Source organism: Salmo trutta, chromosome 15 (genome assembly GCF_901001165.1).
Source record: "Salmo trutta chromosome 15, fSalTru1.1, whole genome shotgun sequence".
NCBI classification, from domain to species: Eukaryota; Metazoa; Chordata; class Actinopteri; order Salmoniformes; family Salmonidae; genus Salmo; species Salmo trutta.
The window spans coordinates 20,984,325-21,003,831 of NC_042971.1; the positions used below are offsets into that span (position 1 = coordinate 20,984,325).

Here is a 19,507-nt window from a genome sequence, read left to right on the forward strand (position 1 = left end):
ACCAAAACAAAATAATATTAAATATCTATATATTTTTTATACAACTTAACTAGAGAATCTAATAGAAAAACACAACACTTTAATAACCTTGGTGTGCACGTGTGTGTATATGTACAGTGAGTGTGTATGTATGTGGTGGTCTTACCAGAGGTGCAGGGTCAAACTGAGAGACCACGTGATGGAGGAAGGCGGCCAGGTGAGCGGGCCGAGACTTGAGCAGCTCTATACTCTGGAAACAACAACACTGACCATTGATCTGAGAGACACGGAGATAGAGAGACAGGGTAGAGATCAACAGAAAGATAGAGTTGAGTAAGAGAGATACCAACTCCGTTGTCTTGTGGTTAAAGTGTTTTCACCCTGAGATTGAGAGGTTGGCGGTTTGATCCCCGGTCGAATCATATCAAAGACTATAAAAATGGGACCTGATGCCTCTCTGCTTGGCATTCAGCATTAAGGAGATGATTGCGGTAAGGCGCTGTGACAGGCTAGCATCCTGTCCGGGGGGTGTACTTTTACATCAATCTGCCTCACGCTACTGGCTTGGCTTTATTTTCCAAGGCTTGCTAAGAGAGAGAGAGTCATCGAGAGAATGAGACAGACAGGCACAAAATGAGAGATAGAGAGAGAGACAGCCAGAGAGAGAGAGACAGCCGGAGACAGTCAGATGGAGCCAGACAGCCAGAACCAGACAGACATGACAGCTAGCCAGCAGTCTAGCAGTAGTCCACCAGTACCTCTTCCTGCTCGGTGTCAAAGTAGTCATCCTCCGCTCCGATGATCTGGGGGTTGAGACGGGACAAGGGGCTGCCCACACTACACTGGAAGTTACAGTTCTGAATCACACATACACACACAGACATGAGCATGACTTCCTTCTAAATCTAGTGTTGGGAGTAAACAACAAATATACTGTGTGTGTGTGCGCATCTCCGTCTCACCAAGTCCGGCGTGTCCTCGGCGTCAGGCGAGGGGCAGGAGTTGAGGCTGTCTCGGGGGGTGGTCTTTGGGCTATGGCAGGGGATCTCTCTTTGGCACGGACTCTCAGGGAGGGGACTGGGAGACACCTGAAATACAGAGACACACACACCATTCACATACTGTATAACATTTGCCAGTCTCTGATTATGAATGGGCATTGTGGTAGTGATACCACACGTTCCAGTCAAATTTTCTGATAGAAAAGTATTCGGGGCTCCCGAGTGGCGCAGTGGTCTAAGACACTGCATCTCAGTACAAGAGATGTCACTGCAATACCTGGTTCTAATCCAGGTTGCATCACATCCGGTAGTGATTGGGAGTCCCATAGGGCGGCGCACAATTGGCCCAGCGTCGACTGGGTTTGGCCGGGGTAGGCCGTCATTGTAAATAAGAATTAGTTCTTAAACTGACTTGCCTAGTTAAAAAATTGAGGAAAATAGGAATTGGCATTTCAGTTTACTCCCTGGCTGACCCTGTATAAGGCATATTTCACAGCACCTATTGGGTGTATGTGACAATAAAACATATGATGATTATTTTTTATTCCAGTACAATGGTATTGTATTGAGAATGCCAATTCACATGTAGTTGTCATGGAGCGTCTGGTGGTGATAATAACAGACAGGCTAATTGGCCAAGTTGACTCACAGTGTTATTGGTCCAGGTTCCGTTGCTGCCGCTCTCTACCTGCGAGGAGGGGGTCTGCTCTCCATCAGCCACCCCAACGCCCCCCCCCTCACCGTCCCAGGGGGAGAGGGAGCCATCCTGAAAACACACACACCTACTATAAATGGGTGGCAGGCCAGGCAGTAACTGCGCTGTCCCTTTGAGAGTGTGTCTGTACCTGTGAGATAGAGACAGCAAGAGAGTGCTTGTGTGTGTGTGTCTATGGGAGAGAGAGTGTGTTTGTTTTTGTGTGTGCTTGTTTACATATGCACGTACATGTGTGTGAACATATGTATGTGTGTATACCTGAGGTGTGCCTGTGGCCTTTCTGAGCTGGCCATGCAGCAGAGGAATGTGTTTCTTGGCCTCCTGGATGTCCTTCAGTAGTTTCGCTGTGGGGTTCCTGCTGTACTCATCTTTCATAGCCTGGACATAACGTGACATAACACAGGACACGTAAGGAGAGGAATTAGGTAGAAAGGAAGGGGGCGGGTGGAAGAGAGAAGAGGAGGTGTGTGTGTGTGTCAGTCAGTGAAAGAGAGAGGGAGAGTGTGTGTGTGAGTGTACATGCGTGTTTGTGTGTCCAGTTCCCACAGTCCTAGTTTTAGTTCATGGTCTATCATAGAAGGAAGTGAAACTAAGGGGAGGGCAACATGTGGTCAGTGTTTATCAGTGGTTACCCATGGTAACTGTAGTGGTAACTGTTTAGTGGTAAGAATTATTGGCTTTTGGGAAATGTAACCACTACTTTCTCAACAAAAATGAAAGGAATTCATAATAAAAAAAGACTTACAACAGAAACAGAAAAGACACAGCAGAAATAGAAAATGTAACATTACACATCAATGGTGAAGATACATGTAATACAGAAGCACTGAATATTCTAGAGGCAAAACAAAAGGACTTTGAGGAACTCTGGAAATATTAGCTTTCATTTATAAAAAATAAAGAGAAAATTTGATTGAGAATGGCAAAAAATGCATCAAAGGTTTTTCCTAAACCTTCAATATAGAAACGCGACCAAAAATAACTTACAAAAAATTGTTAAACGATGGAGAAATCCTTATCTCACTAACAGAGATCTTGAATGAAGAAGCAAAATATTTTTAACAAATGTTCTCTTGTATTGCTCATAGAACCAAAAAGTCCCTACCAGATATTATTCATCACGATCAGACGGGATTCTTAAAAGGAATATATATTGGAGACAACATTAGACATCCATTAATGGAAAACTATGAGAATGCTGGGAAACCAGATATAATCTTTATAGCATAATTTCAGAAAGCATTTGATACAGTACATCTAGAATATGTTTATAAGTGCCTGGATTTTTTTACAATCTGGAGAATCTCTCATAAAATGGTTAAAAGTCAGGTACAATAAAATAATAAATAATGGTTACTTCTGAGAACTTTGAATTGTCAAGAGGCGTAAAACAAGGTTGCCTTCTATCACCATACTTATTTATTATGGCCATTGAACTGTTAACTTGAACTATTTAGCATTCTGGCTAATGATAACATTAAGGGGCTAAAAATGAAGGGATTAGAGACAAAAGTATCAATCTATGCCAATAATTAAAGTTCTCATGAGTCCTCAATCTTCAAGGGCCTCAATGTGAACCTGGATCATTTATCCAGTTTCTCTGGACTAAAACCCAACTACAATAAGTTGATTGTATTACGGATAATATTACGGATTGGGTCTCTAAAAGATACAAACTTTAAATTGTCATGTGTTCTCCTGGTTAAATGGTCAGATGGTTAAGTCGAAAAGATACAAACTTTATCCCGAAAAAGTTGAGCGATCTTGCAACGATTAATTTTGATCGAAAACTTAGCAAAGTTACCTCTCTACGGTTTCAAGATTCTATCTATTTGCGGGAAGAATACCCAGATGAATTCTCTAGTGATATCGCACTTTACATATTTATTCATGGTTCCAGGAGAATCCTGTTTCAAATCATGCGAGAGAAAGAAAAAAAAATCGCTTTATTTGGAATGTCAAACCAGATAAAGATAAATGCATATATTTATAATGAACATGAGTTAAAACTATTAAATTAAACAAAACATCTCTCTTAAAGCCTTCATTGTATCTAAATCCAAACGGGTTTTCTAGGTAAGCTACTAAGAGAGGCCCATCATATGTTTAAGACTGGGCTCTTTGGCTTTTTGCAGATCAAGGGTAATTTCAGTGTAGGAAAGGATGAAACAGCGTCTGTGCCACCAGTAAGTACAGATAGTAGTATAAATCCCCTCGCACGGTCCCCACAGCCGGACAACTTTCTCATGGCTTCTGGAGGGAAATGCTGTAGGAATGCTCAACCGGTGTCGCACATTCAGACAGAAACTTTCAACCGGTTCCCCCCATTAAGCAGCGAGTCGGAGTCAGAGGCCAAGCCTTCTCTGGTCTCTACTCCTCCCGTTACGGGGTCTGAGACGGCAAAGTCTCCCACCATTAGCTCTGACAAACTGAAAACCCTAGTCATTGGCGACTCCATTACCCGTAGTATTAGACTTAAAACGAATCATCCAGCGATCATACACTGTTTACCAGGGGGCAGGGCTACCGACGTTAAGGATAATCTGAAGATGGTGCTGGCTAAAGCTAAAACTGGCGAGTGTAAAGAGTATAGGGATATTGTTATCCACGTTGGCACCAACGATGTTAGGATGAAACAGTCAGAGGTCACCAAGTGCAACATAGCTTCAGCGTGTAAATCAGCTACAAAGATGTGTCGGCATCGAGTAATTGTCTCTGGCCCCCTCCCAGTTAGGGGGAGTGATGAGCTCTACAGCAGTCTCACAACTCAATCGCTGGTTGAAAACGGTTTTCTGCCCTTCCCAAAAGATGGAATTTGTAGATAAGTGGCCCTCTTTCTGGGACTCACCCACAAACAGGACCAAGCCTGGCCTGTTGAGGAGTGACGGACTCCATCCTAGCTGGAGGGGTGCTCTCATCTTATCTACGAACATAGACAGGGCTCTAACTCCCCTAGCTCCACAATGAAATAGGGTGCAGGCCAGGCAGCAGGCTGTTAGCCAGCCTGCCAGCTTAGTGGAGTCTGCCACTAGCAGTCAGTGTAGTCAGTTCAGCTATCTCCATTGAGACCGTGTCTGTGCCTCGGCCTAAGTTGAGCAAACCTAAACATGGCGGTGTTCGCCTTAGCAATCTCACTAGAATAAAGACCTCCTCCATTCCTGCCATTATTGAAAGAGATTGTGATACCTCACATGTCAAAATAGGGCTAGTTAATGTTAGATCCCTCACTTCCAAGGCAGTTATAGTCAATGAATTAATCACTGATCAAAAACTTGATGTGATTGGCCTGACTGAAACATGGCTTAAGCCTAATGAATTTACTGTGTTAAATGAGGCCTCACCTCTTGGTTACACTAGTGGCCATATCCCCCGCGCATCCCGCAAAGGCGGAGGCGTTGCTAACATTTACAATAGCAAATTTCAATTTACAAAAAACCCGACGTTTTCGTCTTTGGAGCTTCTAGTCATGAAATCTACGCAGCCTACTCAATCACTTCTTATAGCTGCTGTTTACAGGCATCCTGGGCCATATACAGCGTTCCTCAATGAGTTCCCTGAATTTCTATCGGATCTTGTAGTCATAGCAGTTAATATTATAATTTTTGATGACTTTAATATTCACATGGAAAAGTCTACAGACCCACTCCAAAAGGCTTTCGGAGCCATCATCGACTCAGTGGGTTTTGTCCAACATGTCTCCAGACCTACTCACTGCCACAGTCATACTCTGGACCTAGTTTGTCCCATGGAATAAATGTTGTGGATCTTAATGTTTTTCCTCATAATCCTGGACTATTGGACCACTATTTTATTACGTTTGCAATCGCAACAAATAATCTGCTCAGACGCCAACCAAGAATCATCAAAATTCTCAGACAACCCAAAGATTCCTTGATGCCCTTCCAGACTCCCTCTGCCTACCCAAGGACGTTAGAGGACAAAAATCAGTTAACCACCTGAGGAACTCAATTTAACCTTGCGCAATACCCTAGATGCAGTTGCACCCCTAAAAACATTTGTCATAAGAAACTAGCTCCCTGGTATACAGAAAATATCCGAGCTCTGAAGCAAGCTTCCAGAAAATTGGAACGGAAATGGTGCCACACCAAACTGGAAGTCTTCCGACTAGCTTGGAAAGATAGTACCGTGCAGTATCGAAGAGCCCTCACTGCTGCTCGATCATCCTATTTTTCCAACATAATTGAGGAAAATTAGCACAATCCAAAATGTATTTTTGATACTGTCACAAAGCTAACTAAAGTGCAAGTGTTGATAAAGTGTTTTACAAAATAAAATTATTTGAGGTGAGGAGGACGGTTTGTTTAAGATACTATTTCAGGAGAACCGAATATGAGTTGGCCTACTGTATGTTATCTGGCTATGCGCCATGCCATAGGCTTGTTCATTTATCAGACAAGATATGCTTATACAGTGCATTCGGAAAAGTATTCAGATCCCTTCACTTTTTCATCTCAAGGATGATCAATGGAAACAGGATGCATCGGAGCTCAATTTCGAGTCTCATAGCAAAGGGTCTCAATACTTAGGTAAATAAGGTATTTCTGGTTTTTATAATACATTTGTAATTTTTTTTTTTTTTTTTCTTCGCTTTGTCATTATGGGGTATTGTTTGTAGATTGAGGGGAAAAAAACGATTTAATACATTTTAGAATAAGTCTAACGTAACAAAATGTTGTAAAAGTGAAGGGGTCTGAATACTTTGCGAATGCACTGTAGTCCCGTGTCATTTTATATTATATGATTTTACAGTAAGAAGAATATAACTGAATTTAGCTGAATAAAATAAAAGAGGATATTATTATTCCTATTCAGGAGCAAGTCTGCATATGAAATGGCTACCTTGATCATAAAAGTGATCATTTGAAACAGGTCCTATTTGCTAAATTTAGAATCATTTGGCAACTTTAGTTGTGAATGATATAAACCTTAGGAATCAAAACATATATGGGCTGCATAATGCGACTGTAGGCTATTAATGATTTGAAAAAGTCACAAAAAAAGCTTGCACTATGTTCCTTGCTTCAGGCTGCAAACACTGTTCTCTTATCAAGTGATAATATTTTCACCCATCAGACTATTCTCAATTTAATCTCGTCTTTATTAATACTGTATGTAGAAATGGGCAGGACATTCATATGCACTCGAATAGCGAATGGAGGCCACTTTCCTGCCAGTTAGTTTTTCCATGCTGGGTAGGCTACTCATGTTATTTCACTACATGTATCAACCACTGTTTGAGGAGCATGTAGCCTCGCTACGCGACAGGTGATATTCCTCCCAAACTCTGTATATCATGAGCTCTCCAACCCTGTTCCTGCAGCTACCCTGTGCTTAATTTGGGAAACCATGTGAAATCTGTTCAGGAACATTGATAGTAACATGTTTTCACAAGGAAACATATTTAATTAAACTGTTGACAGCCCCTCTCTCTGCATGCTCGAGAAAGGAATGAAGGAGAGAGAGATGGAAACGCATGGTGTTCAGATATTCTGTAGCTAAAGGTAATGTGTCATCCTGTATGAGGAAAAGAAAACTATTACTAGTCTATTCAAAATCAAATACAAATTCACTATAAATGTAGGCTAACTCTTTAAGCGAGTTGGGTACTACCAACGCATGTCCAGAGGGCATTAGAGGAGATTACCGTGACTGTCACGTGTGGCTCAGTTGGTAAATCATGGTGCTTGCAATACTAGGGTTGTGGGTTTGATTCCCATGGGGGACCAGCAAGTGCTGGATAAGAGCGTCTGCTAAATGTCATAAATATAAATGTATAGTAGTAATAAGGTCACCGCAACAACCCTAGGTGAGTCTAAGGCTTAAGAGGGTGTGAACGATGCTAAATGGGCATAAACATAGAGTAGCACTGTAGCTGTTCAATGTGAAAGGTTATCCTTATTATACAACAATAGGCAATTTAATACTGTTAATGGTTTGCCTAGTGGGGGAAGTTGGTGAGAATGTTCAGAGAATCCATTTAGGCAATTTGGTGAAAGTATTCCTTCTCTAAATATATGTTTCCCAAGGATTCATGTAGAGCAAGTGTGAAAATCGAAAATGTTTGAATGCCTTTTTCTCCAAAATGGGATTATAAATGGATACATTTTTAAAGCAGCATTACTTCCCCAATTTCAAATTTTGGAACATAAGACTGAAGAGAGATGGGGGCGGTCACATGGCGTTCAAGGAAACTCAGTGAGTATTCTATGCTACACTGGAATGAGGCCACTACTATGGATGCTGCTAGGAACTGAATCGTGCTGGAAATTAACATAATGAATAAGCAGCAACGTGCGCAATGACATCATTAAGCGTTTGATGACAATTTAATGTGTGAATGATTTGTATTTAATCTGGGTCTGTATTTGGGCTCCTGAGTGGTGCAGCGGTCTAAGGCACTGCATCTCAGTGCTAGAGGCGTCACTACAGACCCTGGTTCGATCCCGGGCTGTATCACAACTGGCCATGATCGAGAGTCCCATAGTGCGGCGCACATTGGCCCAGTGTCGTCCGGGATAGGGGAGGGTTTGGCCGGGGTAGGCCGTCATTGTAAAATAAGAATTTGTTCTTAACTGACTTGCCTAGTTAAATAAAGGTACAAAATAAAATAGAAATCAAATAGTATCATAGATGTACAGGGCGGACCTCATCCTAGATCAGCAGTCCTACTCTGAGATGCTTTATCAACATGGCTCCAGGTCCTATGAACCTAACTATAAAAAAACACTGTCAATTCCAAAGAATACTCGAAATTTGAATTATCTCATTCAAATCAAAGATTAAAAGTTCAACTAGATGACTGTCTCATCTCCTCATGTAGAAAACTTCAGAGTATGGTGATACTATGTGTGTGTGTCTTGCCTGTAAGTCCTGCTGCTCCTTGGACAGCATCTTCTGTAAGATGTCCACCTTCTGGCTGTGTACAGCGTTATTCTCCTCCTTAGAAACCAACCAAAATGAAGAAAAACAGAAATTATAAGAGTGTTTGCTTCCGGACAGGACAGCGACAAGTGCAGCAGAGGGAGAGTGACAGCTTTATGAAAAAATTGAGGAAACTAGTGAGAGAAGCGTGAGAATACAGATCCAGTTAGAAAGTGAAAGAGGTAGAGTGAGTGGGGGTGGGTGGAGGCTGAAGTGGGAAGGAGGACGGGGGGATGGGGACGGGTGAAGAAGGGATGTGGAAATGTGGAGGCCGAGAGAGACAGAGAGACAGAGACAGAACTAAAAAGAGACACGTCTGAAATGGCACCCTACTCTACTTTGTGAAAAGGATGCCATTTCAGTTGCAGCCACAGAGCAAGGTGGCCGTCGGTCGTACCCAGAGGGGCAGCGGGGAGATGTGGTCCTGGGGACTGGTGGAGGTGGAGCAGCGCTTCCCTGTTCCCCCCATTGTTCCCGGAGAGTGGGGTGAGGAGAGGGACGACGACAGGACCCCTGGGTCTCCAACCTCGCCCTCTGACAGGGGGATTTGAGCCAGTCCCGGGGGCCTCCCCAGCACTGTGAGGGCCACATAGGAGCCCGCTGACACAGAGAGACAAGAGAGTCCGGTTACATTATAAAGCTACTAATTGTTCGCTTTAAGAAAGTGTGTCTCTTGAAGAGCCTGTGATTTTTCATGTCTATGAACAATTAGATATAAAACTGGAACTTTGACTTACATTTGATTAACTTTACGACTTCTACATGGTTTGAATGTGTTACTAAGCTCCCGTTGACCTGCAACAAAAACAGAACATCTGCTATATGTCACATCAACGTCAATCAAATGAAATACAACACTTTCTATGGGAGGACTATGCATTCTGTCCCAGATTGGAAGCCCCATATTAGTTCATGGGTACATTCAACAGGAGCAGGTGTATGTAACTCTTTCCATGCCAAGAAACACCTTATTTCTTTCTAAATGTTCATTAATTTTAAATTTTAGTCATTTAGCAGACACTCTTATCCAGAGCGACTTATAGGAGCAATTAGGGTTAAGTGCTTTGCTCAAGATAACATCAACAGATTTTTCCCATAGTTGGCTCAGAGATTCGAACCAGCCACCTTTCGGTAAACTGGCCCAACCTGCAGCACAACCTGCCCATTCAAGTGTAAACATCCATACATCCATGCATGACTAAGTGAAGATTTTACTTAAAGGGAAGCTGTACCTATAGACTTCCATTCATAGCAGAAACGCTAATTAACAATGTCTCGCAAAACTACCTTCAACTTCTTTAAAATGAACACAGAGACATAAAAATGGTATTAATGAGTTAATCTGACTCTGGGTAAGTAGAAAAAGGGCTTAATTGCCAAAGTCTCACACTTTCCCTTTAGGAGAAAGTTTGGATTCCCCTCACAGACGAACAATTCATTTTCTGCACTGACACTACGCACAGAATGAAGGTATCCTGTCCTTTCCTCATGACTTTGGAATACATTGCCATGTTATGGTGTAGCTCCTCATCAACCCAGCAGGGGGCAGAGTTGGAAAGTATGCAGGGAGCCTAATCCATGACCCACAACCTACCTTTGTAGCCTGCAGGGTTCTCTTGTCTGAGGCGGGATGAAGTTGCCCCAACACACTGATCTTAGGTCAGTTTAGCATTTTCCCTACTAATGGTTAAGTTTAGGGGACACTGATCCTAGATCTGTACCTAGGGGAAACTTCACCTGATCAGTCTCTGTCTAAGAGACAGTGGCAGAATGAAGTTCCCCCTTCACACTGATCGGTTTAGCATTTTGCTTGAAATGCATAAGGTAAGATTTTGGAAAGATAACCCTTAGATCTAGGATCAGTTTATCTCAGACAATAATAAAATTGCGGAATTGCGTCAGATGCTGAATTAAGTTCTGGGGGGAGACATGTTAGAAAATGTACTAACTAATGACACTAGCGAAGCCTCCACCCCTCTAAACAAAAACTCTCAGCAGGTTTCGGGCAAGTCTATGGGCCAAATAGAACCTGCGAAAATGTGATTTGTCCAAAATGATCAGACACAAAAAATCTGTGTACCGGAACAAAGTTCCTCGTTAGTCATCCCATCCCACAGTCTATTGACAGATGCTACTACATGCACTACATTACATGCATCTGTCAATGAAAGATTAGGCTAAGGGTAATGTCTAGGAGGAGTGTAATGGGCCCCAGAGAGGGAATGAGCCTCACCTTGATGATCCTATCACCCGTCTGGACGCCCGCTCGCATGGCAGAGCCATCTGCAGAAGAAGACAGTACAGGACAGGACACGTAATGGGAATGAGAATTATAAAAAGGTTAGCGATATTACTGTATCCAACTGTATAATGACACATTCAGAGATAAATCCAATACATTGTATTGTTGCCTTGGATATCAAGACTATATGATGTAGAATATATATTAATATTCTGCTCTGCTCCCAATCAAACATGTTGATCTAACGTCAGAGGTTTACACCCCCTTAAAACAATATATATATATATTATACATACATTTTTATATGGGTGGCCCTAGTGGGAATCGAACCAGCTACCCTAGGGTTGCAAGCACCATGCTTTACCAGTTAAAGGAATACTTCGGGATTTTTGGCAATGAGGGCCGTTATCTACTTCCCCAGAGTCAGATGAACTTGTGGATACCATTTATGTCTCTGTGTCCAGAATGAAGGAAGTTAGAGGTAGTTTCTCGAGGGCCAATGCTAACTAGCGTTAGCACAATAGGTATCATCATAATTTCCTTGACTACAGCACAGGAATGTGTAGATTAGAATAGGATGGAAAAGGCCTTACCCTCTTTGACCAGCTGCACAAATACAGGGTTGTCTCCGCTCACCGTCAGCCCAAAGCCATTCTCATCTTTCTGGATGATCACACAACGCTGGACAAGCCCTACACAGACAGACAGACAGAAGAGAAAGATATGGTGGGTTACACACCATCACAACACAACACATGGGTTGGCAAAGTGACAGGAAACAAGGATGGCGATGTGGGACACGGTGTGTGACGGGGCATAATACGCACTATGGGTGTCAAACTGTTCTCCTATATATAGGGCAATGTGTCTGCTTGGTGGCGGAGGTACTCTTTCAATAGCTCAGCTCTGTATTTGTGGCTAGTAGTTTTTATAAAATGTTGACGAGGCCTGGGGAAAATGGCTTTTGAAACTTCTATTAAGTGGCAGGCATGAATGATTGATACCAAAGGATACCTGTTTTCAAATACTTAATACGCCCCAGTTATTATAGAACTTCACTCTCTTCTTCAAAAGCCTTTAACACATGGATGCATTTTGTAAAGTGCTTATTGTTGGTAAAGGGATAGTTCAGCTAAATTGCATATTAGATATTTGTTCCCTGAACTTGAAAGCAGTCTATGCACAAGGACAGAATAACACAAACGTGTGGATTGCAGTCACTCGTTGGCCATAGACTGCTTTAAGGTAAGGAAACAAATATCAAAAATTTGCTGAACTATCCCTTTAATATCAGTATTATGCCAAGATATGCCATTATTCATAGCAGCCTAACACATGACCCTCTAAGAACCCAGCTTGACACTCATAAGGACACGTTGTTTGGGGAACATTGATATAAGTGCCAACAACACCCCCTGTCATGTTTACTTGAACACAGATTGAGTTGTTTGAGTTGCAAATAGACACACACAGGATCACACCAGTTCACATGCAGGTGAGTTTCACTAACAGAGGTCAAATACAATGGTTCACCCAAACCAATATCATCATTATATACAGGGAGTGCATATTGTAAAAGCCAAATGAGAAAGCAGATTAAACTAGTAATCCAGGTTGCAGGAGGTACAGCAAGACATTTTGCAATGTCAAATAATGGCAACAATGTTGCAAACCAACAACTTATTACTAAATGTATTGCTTTGGTTTTGTTAAACTAGCCACTGACACTAACTGATACTGTACATAATTATTTCTGCATAGAAAAGTATTGGGTGGACTGCCTAAGAGTTTTTTTGTTGTTGTTTTAAAACCGCAACATTTTATCTCCGCAGCCAAGGAGGACCTCAAAAAATTTGGTGGGTGACCACGCCATTCGCCACGGCCACCACCTAAGCCCCACATTGAACCAGAAAAACCCCTGCTATAATAGCATTTTCTAGCCAAGAACCAAAGTAAATTCATGTCCCCCAGTTAGCATGCTTTAAATGTCATGTCCAAATCACATCAAAGTTATTGGGCTACACAATCCCTTTCAGATATAAGTTGGACATGAAATTGAAAGCATGCTAACTGGGGGACATTGACATACATTGGTTTTTGGTTACAAAATGCTAACATTAACGGTTGGTGGCAGTAGCTAGCTTAATGACAGCAAAGCATGTAAATAAATAGGTAATTTGGCTGAACTGCCCCTTTAACATTTTAGAGTGAAATGTATTTTCAGGCCTAAATAGGAGTCTTCATACATTGTGCATTTTTACCCCCTCAAACCCTCCTGGTAGCGTTCCTTCATCAACCCAAACATCTTCCTTCACGCTGCTCTGGCCAGGTAACACTAAAACATCCAGACAATGTTTGTCAAACACTGTGGGAAAGTTCACTGCCAGGGCAATAAAAGGCAAGGCTGAGTTTAATCAAGATAAAATAAACTGAGAACAAAGGAGGTGTAGGACTCATGTTAGGGCGTGAGTGAATGACAGGGGGACACATGGCAGAAGGACTGGGGACTTCACCACACAAATCAGTCACCACACACTAACGGGGTATATCTCAATAGGGGAGCAAGATGTCCACTTCTACTTGCCTCCCTTAGTTTGCACTGAACTTAACAGATTGGATAAGTGATAGGTGAAATGTGAAAAAAAGCCTAGTCCTGGTGAAACTGGCTTTCACCTGTCCACTGGCCAGTTACCGCATGTCAGATGAAGGAAATGACAGGAAAGGGAAAGGAGGTCATTTAAAAGACTATTGAGACACAGCCGTTTAGACCATCTTACCACAGGACTCAGAGTGGATTCCCTCGGCTACTACACAGCCAGTCTGCTGCACGGGCATGTCTAGTACAACACGACAGACAGGTCAACACGACAGACAGTCGTGTTGTACACAACCAGGACACACAGAGGGGGAAAAATCACCAAAAGCCAAGAAAATCAAAAAGGAAACATTGGGAGGGAGGCGAAAATAAACAATGACAGATAAAAAGTGAGTCTTTATCCCCAGTGTGACTATGCACCTTACAGTCTGAATTTTGTTGCAAATAGTAATTGTTTCTGATAATGCACCCTTGAACACAAACAAAACTGAAATGGTAACTGAGGGTATGAATGTTAAAAAAGATGAGCAGTATTCAAAAGAATAATGATTCTGAGGAAGGCCTAAAATGGCGCTCATACAAAGAAAACGAAGGCATAAAGATAAATGTTTCTCAACCTTTTTTGTACCAGTTTTTCCCTCCTTGCGGGACAGCTTACATTAAAACTAGCTCTGTATAACTGACCAGATTAGAGTATCAGGGACCGTTCAGCAACATACCATGGACCGGAGGTTGAGAAACACTGATATATACTGTATATTGTTAGGCTTAAATGGCATGTTTTCATTATTCCCTAGACCTACAAGTAACATTCACAATGCACTAACAACCTTCTGTGGTACCAGACCATTCAGAATATCCTATGAGGGTATTTTTAAATCAACGGCGAATTAAAGCGTAATTAAAATTCAAACCTGGAACCTTAGTGTATTGGACACCATACCACTTCTCTGTTTAGTCCAATTTCTCAGTGAGAAGAACAGTGTTCAAAGCGACAACGCCTAGTACTGAGGATACATTTACACTACAAACAGCTTTGACTAGGAAACATGCTGTCACCAGGGCATTGAATAGTCACGCCAAGAAAGTCTTTCATATAGTCAAGCAAGAGAGGGACTTTGGTGCTGCGTTTGTCTGTAGAGCAGACTACCTCATCACATGACTAGGGCTCAAAGTGCACTTTCAACCTCAAACTCCAGCAGCTGTGACTGTGTGTCTTGCATCCTCAGACTCCAGCAGCAGTGACGTGTGTACGAGTGTGCATGTATTACTGTGACTGTGTGCGCGTGCGTATATATATATATATATATATATATATATATATATATATATGTGTGTGTGTGTGTGTGTGTGTGTGTGTGTGTGTGTGTGTGTGAGAGAGAGAATGTGTGTGTTTCATTTAGCTGCTGTTGGCATTTCCCCAGCCTAACAGAAGATAAGCATCAGCCTGGTCCTGCGTGTTTATGTCTGTCAGCTGGGGAGCCACGGCGCTCCCATTTCACCCCCCACCCCAGACCAAACATTAGCTCCTAGTCCCCAGAGTGGAGCTGTAATACCAGGGTCATATTCATTAACAGTCTCGGACCCCTAGGCAACCCAAATCCTAGGCAACTGGTACATTGTAGGAGGCAATAAGAATCTCGTTTTTGTTGCGAAACATTTTGGGTTGAAAAACATAAATGTACCTTTCTTATTGGACAAGGTAGTCCAACCCCGCTTCGGTTTCTTTTCTTCAGTTTGGTGTCTAGTGAATAGACACTGGTATTACACTGGCGCTACAGCAGCCCCCTAGGCTACAGCATGTCACCGCAGCACTTTCTCATGTTGAGACACTGCATAATTAACATTCCATTATCTAATGTGAGATAGTGAGAGAATTGGCGTGCTACCTACCGCAGGATCAATGACAAGTTTACAGACCGAAAGGGGACGATAACAAATGATTGGCTTCAGCATGCATTGATGTCAAGGGGAGACTAAAGCCCTTTCAAGATGATTTGATACGTAGTTAGATACAGGGACTCCGATAATATACTGGAACGATACATTTTAGTTTGAAACGATTCGGTGCGATTCGGTTTGATTAGAGGAACGAATCCATGCGATTCGGTTTGATGCGATACGATTGCACTAACATTTGTCGCATAAACACATTCATTTTCCATTCTGCTGCTGATGGAGCTCATGAGCTGGGCCTCTCTGACCTGGATCTGTCTGAGCTGACGTGTGTTTGTGTGTGTAATTGATATACACCTTCCTTATATCAAGTTGCACACCCATTTGCCCTCAGAACAGCCTCAATTCATCGGGGCATGGACTCTACAAGGTGTCGAAAGCGTTCCACAGGGATGCTGGCCCGTGCTGACTCCAATGCTTCCCACAGTTGTGTAAAGTTGGCTGGATCTCATTTGGCTGGTGGACCATTCCTAATACACACGGGAAAATGTTGAAAACCCAGCAGTTCTTGACACACCTGGCACCTACTACCATACCCCGTTCAATGGCACACAAATATTGTCTTGCCCATTAACCCTCTGAATGGCTTTAAAAATCCTTATTTAACCTGTTTCCTCCCCTTATTCTACACTGATTGAAGTGGATTTAACAGGTGACATCAATAAGGGATCATAGCTTTCACCTGGTCCGTATGTCATCGAAAGAGCAGGTGATCCTAATGTTGTGTGCACTCAGTGTATATGTCTATGTTGTATTTAGGCACCTGAGCTGAGAAATAAGGTAAAGTGGGAAACTACCACTCCACTATCAGTTAGGGAGGGGGCATTGTTTTATTTTGTCCCTCCCCCTACAGCTTTCAATGAACGGGACACGGACACTTACAAGAAAGCCCTCTACGACATCCGACGAGCCATCAAACATGGAAAAGGTCAATATCGGACCAAGATAGAATTCTACTACACCGGCTCTGAAGCTTGTCGGATGTGGCAGGGTTTTCAGACTATTATGGACTACAAAGGGAAACCCAGCCATGAGTTGCCCAGTGACGCAAACCTCCCAGATGAGCTGAATGCCTTCTATGCTCACTTCGAGGCAAACAACTGTGTGATCGCTCTCTCTGTGGCTGATGTGATTCTCAGAGGATGCACACACCCTCTGGCAAGTGTCTACACAGACATTTTCAACATCTTGTCCCAGTCTAATCTCCCAACATGTTTCAAGCAGACCACATGTTCCAAGAACTTGCCTAAATGACTATTGTCCCGTAGCACTCACATCTGCAACCAAGAAATACTTTGAAAGGCTGGTCATGGCACACAACACCATAATACCAAACATCCTGGGCCCACTCCAATTCGCATACCGCCCAAACAGATCCACAGACGAAGCTCTCTCTATTACACTTCACACTGCTGTCTCCCACCTGGACAAGAGGAATATCTATGTGAGAATGCTGTTCATTGACTACAGCTCAGCGTTTAACACCATAGTCCCCTCCAAGTTCATCACCAAGCTCGGGACCCTGGGACTGAACACATCCCTCTGCAACTGGATCCTGGACTTTCTGACGGCCAGCCCCAGGTGGTGACGGTTGGTAACAACACATCTGCCATGCTGATCATCAACACAGGGGCCCCTCAGGGGTGTGTGCTTAGTCTACAACTGGAATCCCTGTTCACCCACGACCGTGTGGCCATGCAGCACCATCAAGTTTTCTGATGTCACTACGGTGGTAGGTCTGATCAACGATGAGACCGCCTACAGGGATGAAGTGAGAGACCTGGCAGTGTGGTGCCAGGACAACAACCTCTCCCTAACCTTCAGCAAGACAAAGGAGCTGATCGTGGACTACAGGAAACGGAGGGGCGAGCATGCGCCCATCCACATCGACGGGGCTGTAGTGGAGAAGGTCAAGAGTTTCAAAAAATGTTTTTGTTTTTATATTAATCATTTTATTTATTTTTTGTACTTTTTACCCCTTTTTCTCACCAAGTTCGTGATATCGAATTGGTAGTTACAGTATTGTCCCATCGCTGCAACTCCCATACGGACTAGGAAAAGGCGAAGGTCGAGAGCCATGCATCCTCTGAAACATGACTCTGCCAAGCCGCACTGCTTATTGACACACTGTTCGCTTAACCCGGAAGCCAGCCGCACCGATGTGTCAGAGGAAACACTGTCCAACTGGTGACCGTTTCAGTGTGCATGCACCCGGCCCACCTCAAAAGTCGCTAGAGCGCGAAGGGACAAGGACATCCCGGCCAGACAAACCCTCCCCTAACACGAACGATGCTAGGCCAAATTGTGCACCGCCTCATGGGTCTCCCGGTCGCGGCCGGCTGCGACACAGCCCGGGATCGAACTGGGATCTGTAGTGACGCCTCTAGCACTGCGATGCAGTGCCTTAGACCACAGTGCCACTCGGGAGGCCCAGATCCTCAAAGTTACATGCATACAGCTGCACCATTGAGCGCATCTTGACTGGCTGCATCACCGCTTGGTATGGGTCCTGCACCGCCCTCGATTACAAGGCGCTACAGAGGGTGTTGCAGACGGCCCAGTAAATATCACTGGGGCCGAGCTACCTGCTATCCAGAAACTCCATGCAGTGTCAGAGGAAGGCCCGGAATATTGGCACACTTACCTGTCGGGTCAAACTCATGCAGAGGTGGGACTGTGTTTTTTTCACTCTTGGGTTTCTTGTCTGGGGGGTGGTCCTTGCTGAGAATGCTAAGGGTCCTGGGTACACAAAAACACAGATGGCATGGTGAGTAACACACACACAGACAGACAGACACAAACACAGGAATTACTGACTCGACAAATCGGTCTAGACACATGACAGCTATCATCCAGAAAGTGAGGTCAGTACAGGTGCTTTAAAGCTGGGACTGAGAGATTGAAAAACAGCTTCTATCTCAAGGCCATCAGACAGTTAAATAGCCATCACTAGCCAGCCTCCACCCAGTACCCTGCCCTGAACTTAGTCACTGTCACTAGCCGGCTACCATCAGGATTCTCATCCCTGCACCTTAGAGGCTGCTGCTCTATGTACATAGACATGGAACACTGGTCACTTTAATAATGGAACACTGGTCACTAATAATGTTTAAGTACTGTTTTACCCATTTCATATGTATCTACTGTATTCTAGTAGATACACTATTCTATCCATGTATTCTTCACATACTGTATACTATATATTCTGTCCATAATGTATATACATCATACACGTTCAAAGGTTTGGGGTCACATAGAAATGTCCTTGTTTTTGAAAGAAAAGCAAATTTTTTGTCCATTAAAATAACATCAAATGTATCAGAAATACAGTGTAGACGTTGTAAATGAATATTGTAGCTGGAAACGGCTGATTTGTAATATCTACAGAAGCCCATTATCAGCAACCATCACTCCTTTGTTCCAATGGCACGTTGTGTTAGCTAATCCAAGTTAATAATTTTAAAAGGCTATTTAATCATTAGAAAACCCTTTTGCAATTATGCTAGCACAGCTGAAAATGGTTGTTCTGATTAAAGAAGCAATAAAACTGGCCTTTAGACTAATTGAGTATCTGGAGCATCAGCATTTGTGGGTTCGATTACAGGCTCAAAATGGCCAGAAACAAAGTAATTTCTTCTGAAACTCGTCAGTCTATTCTTGTTCTGAGAAATGAAGGCTATTCTATGTGAGAAATTGCCAAGAAACTGAAGATCTCGTACAACGCTGTGTACTACTCCCTTCACAGAACAGCGCAACAACTTTCTATTCTGGCTCTAACCAGAATAGAAAGAGTAGTGGGAGGCCCCGGTGCACAACTGAGCAAGAGGACAAGTACATTAGTGTCTCTAGTTTGAAAAACAGACGCCTCACAAGTCCTCAACTGGCAGCTTCATTAAATAGTACCAGCTTCTGCCGTTTCCAGCTACAATAATCATTTACAACATTAACAATGTCTACACTGTATTTATGATCAATTTTATGTTATTTTAACAGACCAAAAAATTAGCTTGACTTTCAAAAACAAGGAAATTTCTAAGTGACCCCAAACCTTTGAACGGTAGTGTATATAAATATAT

At 43.0% G+C, this 19,507-nt stretch overlaps 1 protein-coding gene across 1 annotated transcript in view; it reads right to left on the reverse strand.

Moving 5' to 3' along the window:
- Positions 1–19,507, reverse strand: part of LOC115149633 (rho guanine nucleotide exchange factor 12) — a 138,482-nt gene that overhangs the window by 47,394 nt on the left and 71,581 nt on the right. The window contains exons 3-13 of the mRNA XM_029692584.1: positions 18,076–18,170; positions 11,473–11,571; positions 10,871–10,920; positions 9,375–9,432; positions 9,035–9,237; positions 8,578–8,655; positions 1,954–2,073; positions 1,630–1,746; positions 942–1,067; positions 738–836; positions 146–256 (exon numbers count right to left, since the gene is read on the reverse strand). Coding sequence (XP_029548444.1) covers positions 146–256; positions 738–836; positions 942–1,067; positions 1,630–1,746; positions 1,954–2,073; positions 8,578–8,655; positions 9,035–9,237; positions 9,375–9,432; positions 10,871–10,920; positions 11,473–11,571; positions 18,076–18,170 — 1,156 coding nt within the window. The remainder of the gene's footprint in view (positions 1–145; positions 257–737; positions 837–941; positions 1,068–1,629; positions 1,747–1,953; positions 2,074–8,577; positions 8,656–9,034; positions 9,238–9,374; positions 9,433–10,870; positions 10,921–11,472; positions 11,572–18,075; positions 18,171–19,507) is intronic.